This window comes from Clinocottus analis, unplaced genomic scaffold (assembly GCF_023055335.1).
Source record: "Clinocottus analis isolate CAN_PGR_092001 unplaced genomic scaffold, fCliAna1.0.p SCAF_61, whole genome shotgun sequence".
NCBI classification, from domain to species: domain Eukaryota; kingdom Metazoa; phylum Chordata; class Actinopteri; order Perciformes; family Cottidae; genus Clinocottus; species Clinocottus analis.
Genome location: NW_027176220.1, coordinates 187,501 through 200,000, shown reverse-complemented (window position 1 = coordinate 200,000; position 12,500 = coordinate 187,501). Strand labels below are relative to the sequence as shown.

General features: G+C 43.4%; 1 protein-coding gene across 6 annotated transcripts in view; it reads left to right on the top strand.

Moving 5' to 3' along the window:
• Window positions 1–12,500, top strand: part of LOC137804753 (A-kinase anchor protein 13-like) — a 126,952-nt gene that overhangs the window by 40,443 nt on the left and 74,009 nt on the right. For all 6 annotated transcript variants that reach the window (XM_068604120.1, XM_068604117.1, XM_068604118.1 and 3 more), the window contains exons 3-9: window positions 1,316–1,493; window positions 3,358–3,455; window positions 4,476–4,553; window positions 4,691–4,877; window positions 7,116–7,308; window positions 9,550–9,757; window positions 11,153–11,900. In XM_068604120.1, coding sequence (XP_068460221.1) covers window positions 1,316–1,493; window positions 3,358–3,455; window positions 4,476–4,553; window positions 4,691–4,877; window positions 7,116–7,308; window positions 9,550–9,757; window positions 11,153–11,900 — 1,690 coding nt within the window. The remainder of the gene's footprint in view (window positions 1–1,315; window positions 1,494–3,357; window positions 3,456–4,475; window positions 4,554–4,690; window positions 4,878–7,115; window positions 7,309–9,549; window positions 9,758–11,152; window positions 11,901–12,500) is intronic.

Below are 12,500 nucleotides of genomic sequence, written 5' to 3'. Positions count from 1 at the left end.
TGTGTCTGTAAACATGATCTGTTTAACAGAGTTGTTTTCTGCTCGGGCCAATTTTTAGCCAACATTCTAATAAAAATCCACTTTGATCGATCCTGCGCGTATAAGAATGCCCCAGGACACAGTATAAATACCACACACTGTATATAAATACTCAATGCAGTTTGTTTAGCAGCTAACAGACTACAAAAAAAACACCTCCACTCTGACAGTGATGATAAATATGTCTTTATTGGTATGAGTAGTAAGTTCAACACCATTAAATCAACTGAAAACATTACACAAATCTTTTTTTATCAATGTTTTAAGTCACCACAGTCACCGACGTTGCTGCACGTGACGCCTCAGGGGAAAACACGTCTCATGTCTCTTAAAACATATACAAGTTTACCATAATCTTGGGGCTTCATTCCGAAACAACCCGACTCAGAGAAGACCATACCCGGCACGACCGGCCCCGTTATCGCCTATACACCACCCCTCTTTGCTAGCCGAACAGAACAGAGGCAGCTGCATTGGAAAGTAGTGGCAGCTGCCTCAAACAGTAGAAACTGCCGCAAAAACTAGTGGAAACTTGTAGTTGCAACTCGGAAGTGCTGCAGGAAATGACACAGGAAATGCCTGTGGCATCTGAGATTATTATTCCCATTAATACATGAAACAAACAGAAATGTCACAGTCCCAAAGTGTTTTTTCCCAACATGATTTTTTTCCCCAAGCTATGGTGAAAAAGCGCCGACCTGGCAATCAGCTCCTCCTACCGTTTTATCTCTTATCAACCAGTGAACCGATATTCACAGGAAAATGGTAGATGAAAACAAGCATTCATTCACTTTTTCTTTAGACCAATTTTCTGCAAGCTCACATTTGATGGAGGCAGTCTGTAGTCTTTTTACAGCAACTCACTGATGGTATCCCTGCTGATCCAGTGATTAAGAGAAGCCTGGCCGCCCTTGAATTTGTTGGCCTCGTTCGGAGTTCCCTTATGGGTCATTGTAAGCCTGTGCGTGGACAGCTAAGCCGTATATCCAGCATAGGCGCTCTAGTTGGTGACCCTGCGGTTGTCATTCTGTGCAGCCCATTTTGCCAGATTCAGTGTTTAGTAGGTGTTAGGTAGCTGCCGAGTTTAAGTCAGGCGATAAGTCACATCAAATAAAAAAGGGGCTCAGTCAATTACAGAGTGCATATCTATTAGGACAACTTTTGTGCCAGTGTTGATGGCACGAATTAAACGTGATCGTCTGCATTGGCAAAATGTGTTTTTTGTTGTTTATTGTGGTTAAAGTTGGTTTCATTGCCTCTGTGTGTCCTCTCTCAGGGCGAGTGTGTGTTGACCGTTCAGCTCGACGATGGCGACACGAGCCGTGCCGAAGGAGAAGACGACGAAGAAGAGGAGGAGGCAGCAGAGTTTTATCTTTTGTTCTCAGGATCCACCCAAAGACATCTGACCAGCACACTGCGAGTCGGCCACGACACACTGAAGGTCTTGTGTCCAGGTATGACACGCTCACATCATTGCTCAGCATGTTCTCTCCTAAATTTAGGTCTTAAAAGTACCTCAAAGTATATTATCCTACTTTATCCTGCAGTGGGGCTTTTTCTTGTTCCAAAAATACAACTTTCAGCAACATCTCAGTTAATCATCTCAACATTTCAGTTACTCCCGCTCAACACCAGACCAATTTCAGATATTGTTGTCCCTACTAGTCAGTTAGACACTGACGCAAAAGGTCCAGGTTGAAAATGACTGAAGTTTCCCTTTAAGAACGCAGTACTCGGATCACTGCCTGGAAGTTCTCATTGGTGACTCAAACTATACTAATGGGATGTCTGAAGGCCCAAGACATGACATATCATAACATACATGGGAATGTAATCATTCTGACTAGAAGGTATTTTGCCAGAGATGGCCTCAAAGATCACAAACAAAGAACAAGAAAAAACAATAGTAAAAAAAAAACAGACGGAAACAATACAGCAGTGGTTCTTAAACTTTTTCTGTCACGCCCCACTTTGGAAGAAGAAATATGTTCGTGCCCCACCGCCCCCAAAAAATTGTAACATAATGGTCCAACTTTTTGGACTAATCCATCTGTGCTTTTTCAAATAATAGAATAAAGAAAATTTCAAACACTTTCAAGTCACCAGATTGCTTCATCAGACAAAAACTATTAACATGCGCAATCACTTTGTTAGAACAATGCAAATAAATTTCTATCTGTGCAAAAAATATCTGTAGCAAACTACTATTTGGCAAAGCAATGACCTATTGTGTCTTCAAATAACCTGTTTTGCACTAAAATCTTTTCAAGAAAATAACAATAACATTCAGTGACATAACAAAATGAGTGCAGATGTGTAAGCCATCATGCTGTATCAGTATTAGTGGCTGCAGTGAGCTGCTTTCTTCTACAAATATTTTTAAAACAGGGTGCAGGCCACTCTCAATTAATGCTCAATGCTAAGCTTAAATTTATATTTTGTTTTGAGAGACGCAACAGCAGAAAAGCAGACCTCACGGAGATTGGCTTTTAGCAAAACGCCAAGAATCATCGAGCCGCACATACGCAAGCGTAACCTGTTAATGCCAGAACATTAACATTTCCACGAAAGTACAGGCATATCGCCATGTATTTATTATTGATGGTTAATGTCCGTGTACTTTGGACTTTTGTACAATGTAAAGTTATCATGTTTATGGGGAGAGTATTTGCCCTGAAACCACACGGTAGCCGGTTCGATCCCTGTTCTCCCCATAGTTTCATGTTGAAGTGTCCTTGAGCAAGACACTGAAGCCCCACAGCAGCCCACCTCCCCTAATTACTAGGTATGGGCAAAATGCAGAGAATAATTTCCTCACTCAGGCATTGATAAAGAATTAAAACAAAATTAAAAAAAGAGGATTTTTTTTTTTAAGAATCTGCATCCCACCTATAATACCTCCACGCCCCACTGGAGGGTCACGCCCCACAGTTTGAGAACCACTGCAATAGAGGAATAAGTAACCGGTGCAAAATATAATTGCTATAAGACTGAGATCAATTTAGTTAAATAAGTTAACTAAAATGGATGGATGGAAGTGAACTAAAATAGAAGTACCAACAACATGGGAATAAAAACAACACACACACAATATGCAATTTGTTCATAAGTGAACAAATTGCATGACATCTATGGCTTACAGTTTCTCAGGCTTTAGAAGCCCACATCTGTGTCAATGATTAATATTTATTGAAAGTTACGTGTCATATTTATCAGACGTTTTAACATGCAGATACAACCAGTAGTACTTTGTGTGTGTGTGTGCGTGTGCGTGTGTGTGCGCGCGTGTTGTGTGTGTGCGTGTGTCCGCGCGCGCAGCCCATGATGTGTGTGAGCAGGTCTTAGTGACGCTGTGTTTGGCCCGGCCCGGCGGACCAGTCGACACACACTCTCAGGAGACCTTTTGCTTCACTCAGGTAACGACAGCGCTTTCACTGCATTAAACTGGGCACCTTTGGTTCCAAATCTGTCTTTTTTTCTTCTTCTTTTCATTGTTTGCAACACGCGCACCTGTTTAGACAGAGCTGCTGCAAGAATTAAAACGAAAATGACAAAAAGGCAGAAGCTGTTTGGCCTTTTGTGTTTTGGATTCCACCAAAGGTTTGTCTTTGCTGGAGGATAGGAGTTAAGATAAGGCATTTTGGTCGCAACCAGAGAACGGAAGTGGCCATTTTTGTATAGCGGAGGAGTGATGTAGAGACACCTTGAACAGCTCTGGTAGCGGCAGTAACCTGTCGATCAGTCAGTCCGCCCTAAAGCATACCCTGCTTTACGGTCTATCTGACTCTCAATAGACCATAATTTACTAAATTATGCTGTATTAAAGAAGACTTGAAACTTGAGATTGAGACCATAAACTTGTGTTTATAATGTTTACTGCGGGAATAAATCAAGAGAGAAGTAGAATTATTTTCTCATAGACTTTACAACAACTATACAACCAGAGGAGTTGCCCCCGGCTCACCAAAACCGGACGGTACAAGATTGGAGAATTTCATCTGGTCATACGAATCCTGATTTCTGCAGCCACATGAAGATGGGAGGGTCAACATTTTGTGTAAACAAAATGAGTCCGTGGATCCTTCCTGTCTTGTGTCAGCAGGTCATGCTGCTGCTGGTGGAATGGTATGTGACACTGTCATGCCAACATGGAGCAGAATCCCGTAGGAATGTTTCCAGCACCTTGTTGAAAACACAAAGCCAAGAATTCAGGCTGCTCCAGGGGTGAAATTAAGGGAAGCCGGGGGGGGGGGGGTCGGGTCCATGTCTGTCTGTGTTTTTTTTATCAAAATAATCAGTTGATGTATCATCTTCTAGTTAAACACATCTGTAACATGTCTCCTTTCCAGTAATTGGTGATGTTTTTACATTGACATCATAATAAAGTCAAAAACAATAATTATTAGAATTTAATTTATGTGTGTGTGTGATTGTAGGACTTGGCTCTCAACCTGGCCAGTTTCCTGCTCCACAGCATTGCTCCACACGATGCATTGCTATTGGACGATAAGCAGGTACGTTTTTTTTAAATCCAACACAATTTTTTTTTTTTTTTTTCATGCTGTTTCATTTGTTATCTTTGACTCTTGTGATATTGCTTATATTTATATTCAAAAATGTCCGACCTACCTTTGTTTCGTTTGCGTGTCAGATTCCTTTAAAAGAGTGTGAGAAGTTGGATCGGAGCCTGACTATGGCCCTGAAGCACCTCACCCAGCCCCACCAAAGGGCCAGACCAGGCGTGGACAGACAGGTGGCCGTTGTAGAGGCACGCAGCGACAACGAGAAACACGAGGAAACGCATGCCGAGGTCTCCACACCGCTGCACAGATGCACCTGTGAGTTAGAACGGCCTTTTCTCCTTCAGTCTGACACCTTAGCCTTCAGCTCTACTGAGGTGAGGGACTTACCCAAAGGTTTTGCACAGAATCCCTTAGTTACAAAAAAAATGTATCGCACAGCTGCCTTGAAAGACATTTTACAGCTTTAAAATACAACAGATTTGTGATACATGTTCAGACATGAAAATCCCTCACCTTTCGGTGAAATTCGACGTTTCAAAACCAAAGTAGGTGACGTCCGTGAATCGTGTAGATTCAATGAGGTTTTTTTTTGGGGGGGGGGGATTATATTCAGTGAACTGCGAACAGATGCACGTGCCAGAAGGGAGCGCGAGTGCATGCTAATATAATATTTCATGGTATATCTAAGTTAAGTTACCCAGGAGCTCTGTTGACATAGACTTAGCTAACGTTAGCTACAGCTTACTTTAGGCATTCACTTGGGGCATGCCTGCCCCAAGCGAAGCTCTCCATTTTCCGCCGCTTATCCGGGGTCGGGTTGCGGTGGCAGCACACTCAGCAGACCGACCCAGGCTGCTCTCTCACCCGCAACATTTTCCAGCTCGTTCTGGGGGGACCCCGAGACGTTCCCAGGCTAGATATAATCCCTCCAGCGTGTCCTGGGTCTTCCCCGGGGCCTCTTTCCAGTTGGACGTACCTGGAAAACCTCTAATGGGAGGCGTCCAGGAGGCATCCGGATTAGATGCCCGAACCACCTCAGCTGACTCCTTTCGACATGAAGGAGTAGCGGCTCGACTCCAAGCTCCCTCCTGATGTCCGAGCTCCTTTCCCTATCTTTAAGGCGGAGCCCGGCCACCCTACGGAGGAAGCTCATTTCGGCCGCTTGTATCCGCGACCTCGTTCTTTCGGTCACGACCCAGAGTTCGTGACCATAGGTGAGGGTTGGAACATAGACCGACCAGTAAATGGAGAGCTTCGACTTCCGACTCAGCTCTCTCTTCACCAAGACGGACCGGTACAGCGCCTGTTTCACTGCTGCAGCCGCACCGATCCGCCTGTCGATCTCCCGCTCCACCTTACCCTCACTCAAGACCCCGAGGTACTTGAACTCCTTCGCTTGAGGCAGGCATGTTGTCCCCACTTGAAGGGATGTCTACCCGGTTCATGGTTTTACTTTATTAACGAGGTTGGAATAGAAATGAATGAATATGAAAGTGAAACCAAAGGATTCCATACAGACTACAAAGCTACGAAAGTGTCTCTGTTCAGTGTCAAACATGCTGAATTAAATATGTTATCCTACTAATGTGTGTCTCATATACCTTTATGTTGTTATGGTTTATATGGAGATTCTAATCTGATCATAAAAATATGCAGACAACAGTTTATGAAACAGCACACAACTTGATAGTGCTTCATTGTAATGTAGCAAAATAGTTGATCAAAAAGATGATAATGAAAAACCGACTGAAGAGCTCATCCAGTTTAACTCTTTCATTAAAGCTTTTGTAACTAAACTAAATTAAAAGAATGTGGTCTGAGGCTGCAGTTCAGCACCAGAGAGAGAATATGAAATATGCCAGTTTGATCACTTTCCAGCCGTGTTCAGCAACGTAACATTTGTAGTTTGCGAGCCGGTTTAACAGATTATTGAAAATATTTCCAAGTTACGCTAATGGATATTTACATGATCTGCGTTTGTCAGTCATGATAATTTCTTGAAACGTCACTTTAAATGTTGCCGCCGCAAGGGATTGTGGGTTGGCATTATCTCCTTCACTTTTGTTAAGGCAGTTCCAGTAGTAATGCTAAAGGAGCTAAGTTAGAAATCATGAAGCTCCTTTCCTTTGCGTTTAGAGAATTCAACTGGCACTTATCACGGGGACCACTTAGGTACTTCCGGGTCATTTCACTCAGTTAGGAAGGTTCCTAACCAAAAAGGACTATTCGACTGCAGCCACAGGCTAAGCGGCGACACAGAAACCAAGTGTTCTGGGGACCAGTGGCAGCATTGGATGTAATAGAAAGTTGCAATAATTTCTTTTATTTTATCCCTCACACTTTCCTTAGCCATATATAACGTCACAAAACAAAGTGTGACACAAAATAATATTTTTTTTGAGAACAGTGGCCTTGATAAAGTGGCCGTGATACTAAGTCAAAGGGAAATGGCTTCACTCAGTCAGTCTGTCTTGCAGCTCTCCGTGAATCAGTTAAGTCCACCCCCTCAGCATTGTTTTCTCTTCTCTCCCCCCCGCCCTCTTTCCTCTCCAGCCGCGTCTCAGAGCCAGCAGCTCTCCAGCTTGCTTCAGTTGGCAGCCAGCCATGGTCTGAGGACAGTGGCGGAGTTCCTCCTGCAGCAGCCGGGAGGCAGGGAGGCGCTGAGGAGGCCCAACGCTCTGGGCCTAACCGCAGCACGTCTGGCAGAGAGCAGTGGCCATGGGCAGCTAGCAGAGTTCTTCACACAGTGAGTACTTCTACACTACAAGCTGACCAAAAGGAGCTGTTGAGTTTCACGTTAAGAGTTTGTCATTGGAATGTGAGGATGGCATTTGTTTTATTGTACCGTGAAAACCCGTCACTGAGCTCAAGTCAACAGGTGCTAAAGTAAAAAAAAGAAATACCAAAAAATACTCTATATGAGAAGTCAACATAGTTTAGCCGTCGTCATTTGGAATGCGGAGGAGTGACGAGAGTCGCCGTATACGGCTCTGGTAGTGGCATTGACCTGTCGATCACCTAGTGAGAACCAAGTATTGTTAGCTCCTCTGCTGTCTCTCAAAACAAAATACAGATCTAAGCTCAACATTGAGCATGCATTGAGAGCAGCCCTCACAACCCCATTTTAAAAGTTGTAGAGTAAAGCAGGCTCATTTGGCCCCTGAGCCAAAACACTTGCCCACAGCTGCTATATAGCATCTGAGGCAGACATGATCAGATTCAAACCAGTTTACAAATTACCAGTTTTCAAACATATGATTAGATGGATTGGATGGACACAATAATATAAACACCTGTACAACATAAATCATTCTAGTTTGGCAGCCTTGATGAAGTTTTGGTCTTGTTTTGATCAAGTCCCCAGAGTTAAGAAATTAAAAAGCGATACATTCATGAAAGGGTGGCCAGCCCACAGCCCGCCTCCAAAGTCTCCAACTGCTTACCATCTTGCCAGGGAATCAAACCTGGCAATCTTCAGGCTACAATTTAGCTTCTTTAACCCGACACCCACGTTGCAAGACTGTAATTGTCTACGTTGATTTTCATCAAATCTAGGCCCACATTTGTTGTCAGATTTCCTGAGTTTCAACTGAAACCTTAAATCATGCTGCAGAAAGAACATCCTGTTCACCGCAATTCTGCTTTTGCTGTGACATGTATGTAGCCACGTGTTAAGTCACTTAACTGTAACTTAAAAGAAACTAGAAAACTATTGTTTTACCAACTCCGTCATCTTCTCCGGTGTCGGCGTCCGCGGCGAGGTGATGCAATCTATCAAAACGTTAAAAAGCACCATTAAAAGAACCCATCATTTCGAAGCTTATCAATACTTCTTCATCATTTACCCCTGGTGCCCGTTTGAGTCCCGGGTTTCCATACCCGTCCCTGCATGTGCTCAGTCTCACCGCTCTTACCTACTGGGCCGACTTGCTGGTGAACGAAAGCGGAGCATTTAGCACCTGAAGAGCTGAGCAGTACCCTCCAGGGAGCAAATAAAGCGAAAGAGGAGAGTTAAAACTTCAAACTTCTAAACCTCCACTGGCTCTTAACAGCAAATAATCTAGTTCAAGAGCACCTTATCACATACAAAGCCTTCCACAACCCCTTCATACCTTTCTGAGCTTCTGCACCGACACTCCATCACCAACTCCTACTCATTCCGACCATCGTACTTGGGGTGTCTGGGCCTTCTCCATTGCTCCGATCCCTCCCTGTGGAGCAGTCTGCTTGATTGAGCAATATCTCCTGAAACAATGCCATCAGAGCATCAAACCAAAACGGTTAAAGCTGAGGCAACAATGATTCTCTATGTGTGTTGATCAGTTAAGGACTCAATTTTGTTGACAAACGGGATGATCTAATGTTCTCACTATGAAGATGAACCAGTTTTTGTTTTAAGCACAGCGCTCTCTCGGAATCTGTGTGAATACGTGGGCGTGTGCATGTGTGTGTCACACTGTGGGTGGTATGTGTCTTTTGACAGTTACTACCTAAAGCGATGTGTGTGATCTTAAACACACACTTGTTTTTAAGGATAAAAGGAAATACGCAACTTGAATGTCTGTGCACAGCTGCTCTCTGGCGGCTCGGGCCGGACCGGGAGGAGCTCCCAGAACACTGAGTGTCAGAAAAGCTGAGCCCGGCTTAGGGTGTGGGTGTATCTGGGGAGGGCGTGGTTTTTAAAAAAAAAGTCTGCATGAGTGATGTGATGTCAGCCCCCACACACAGGCTGGGTAGTTTGCCCAACGTCACATTACGATGTTTAGTTGGTTTAGTTTTTGTATCTTTTCATTTTGGCAGGTCCTACTTGTTTTGTCTGTGTTAATCATCTGTCCATACTTTGACTTAGGTAAGAGGCGATAAGAATCTTGGTGTGTGTGTGTGTGTGTGTGTGTGTGTGTGTGTGTGTGTGTGTGTGTGTGTGTGTGTGTGTGTGTAAGAAAGAGAAGGGTTTCTCAGAAGGATGTATCGTCTTGTGTCATTGCAGGTATGAGACGTCCCCAAACGTCCAAGCAGAACGAAAGGAGCAGCCTCACATACACCCGGAGGGCCGAGTGTTCCGGCACCACGCAAGCCTCGGTACCTACACCCTAACATTCCCGGGCCTCTGCCGGAGGAGGAAGGACAGAGATAAAGAGATACGGGAGGAGGTGGAGGAGCTGAGGAAGCGCATCCACCTGCACAGTGAGGAAAAGGTGAGGCACAGCGTGTTAAATTGTAAACTTGGTTGTTTTTTTCACCAAAAGGTGTGTGTTTATATCGAGGATGGGTAAACTACGGCCTGCGGACCATATGTGGCCCGTTGGGCGTTTTAATCCGGCGAGTTTTATGATAATATTGTAAAAATGTTGAAACACTAAACACTAAAAGTTATAGTAAAGACCGCAGTAGCGCTTCTCAGTTCCCGACTTTAGTTTCCCAAAGCACGATGACGGCAACAGACCTCCTGCAGTAGAACCTAGCAGGCAGGGTTTGGAGGACACACATGGCTGTCCTCCAAACACACAGCACTTAAAGGCCGCTGTAACACCTTCTGCTGCAAAAGAGCGCACACACAAACAGCCTAAACGAGCACTGAGCAATAAATAAGCATTAAAAAACATCGATGCTGATCTGTTTCCGTCATTGTGGTTCGGGAAACTCAAGTTGGTACCAGAGAACCGCTACAGTTGTCTTTATGTGCCGTCGCTGTGTGCCATGCTTTCTGTTGGCATATCAGGCTGCAATTCCAGCCTGCTGCTCTCTGCGCTGCTCACTCCCACCCAAGCAAGCGCGTCTCGTTTCTTTACGATTACCGTAATGTACCGCATACCACTGGAAAGCTTTGCTTCTTAGCGTTCAGAATTTGGAATTACATTGTAAAGCGGTAACTTTTGAGAGTTTTAGAATTGTAAAATGAACGGGCAGCTGCATCCATAGTATTTCTCCTCGGCATAACAAACACACATCAAACCCACAAGGCTGCGCCGCCCTGGACGCTCATGTGACAAATAGGGTTCTGCCTGCCAGCCTCCGGCCAGCTTTCTGCATTGAGCCCTTTTGTAACAATGAGTGGACCAAAGAAAAGAAAAGTTGACTGAGTGCCGAGTGTTCAATAAGGAGTGGACTGCTATTTTTTTTTTACCGAAGTACGATCACAGGCTGTATGTCCTTTTTGCCTAGAAACTATTGAGGTTCAAAGAATACAATATCAGCCGCCACTTTTCTGCCAAGCATGCTAATACTGTGTTCACACCAAAAGCGTTGCGAATTTGACACACAAGTAGCTTCATGCAAAGTCAATGCACATACGCGAATGGTTGGGATAAAGCAAATTTTTGATAAATTTTACTATAATGGGAAACGCGTTTTTAAACAGCTGTTCTGTATTTTGAACCTGTCAATAATATTAAGTAAAAAGCAAAGTTGTCACTTTTCATTATTTGTGTTCATAATAAAAATGTAAATTAGATGGTGATCTAAATTAGCAATAAAAACGAAGGACACAAATTGGCTAATAAAAAAGTTTTTAATTTGAACAGTATTTTGCTCTGTTGACATGTTGGTGAAGCATGCTTGTGTAATGATGTTTCCCATCATCCTTCTTGCAGGGAAACTCTGACTTTGCAGGCTCTATCGCAGCAACATGTGATCAGGTAAGCCCTGTCTCTGGGCCGCAGACCCACTTCAACGGCCTGTTTGCCATAACCAAAGAGGCCTGCAGCACGACCACAGAGGAACAGGAACGTCCGCCGGCACTGGAGGAGAGACCACAGTGGGAGGACTCTGCTGTTGTCACTCACACTTCCTGTACCAGTGAAACTCTTTGTCAGAGACAGGAAGCTGGGGGAGAACAGAGGGGCACACCGGCTGCCAACTCTCCTGCTGGCCGCAGGAGGAAAAACAGAAAGAGGCCTCCAAAAAATGCAAGTCTCGCAACAGAATCTTCAGGACGCAACAGAAGCACCCCAGAGGTCGGTGGAGGGAGAGCACGGAGACTCGCAAATGCTACAGGAAGTAGTGCTGCAGAGACAGATGGGACTAGTTCAGCAGTGACGTCTGTGATTGGCGACACCGACGGAGCCACAAAAACTCACAACAGAGCAGGGGAGACTCCATTACCCATAAGGCCAGTGTTTGCACCCGGTGGTGATGGGAAGTGTGCTGGCAGGAAGGCTGCGGCCATGCCCGCCACCATCATCGTAGAAAAACAGGAAGGAGAGAATAGGGAACTGCTGATATGCGAGCGAGTTGCAGGAACGGAAGTAGTGACACAGATTATGCAGGGAGTCACTGAGAGTCTCGCAGCAGGAGAAGTTCAAGTGGACGTTGATCTTGAATCGCCCGCAGAGACGACAGGTGAGTCCAGGGGGTTGTCAGCGAGTGGGTTAGTTTGAGAGTCACTCAATGATAGGCTTATTTTAAATGGCAGACCACATAAACCTCCTGTGGAATATCATCGGAGGCTCTTTTACCGAAATAATACAAATCAACTTGTGATATGAGAAGCAGATTGACTGGGTCGACAGAAGCTGTGTCACTGTTGATTGTTTATATATATATATATATATATATATATATATATATATATATAGACATATATATATATATATCTATATAGACATATATATACATCTATACATATATATATATATATATATATAGACATATATATAGACATATATATATATATAGACATATATATATATATATAGACATATATATAGACATATATATATATATATATATATATATATATATATATATATATATATATATATATATATATATATATATATATAGACATATATATATATATATATATAGACATATATATATATATATATATAGACATATATATATCTATATAGACATATATATACATATCTATACATATATATACATATATATATATATATATATATATATATATATATAGACATATATATATCTATATAG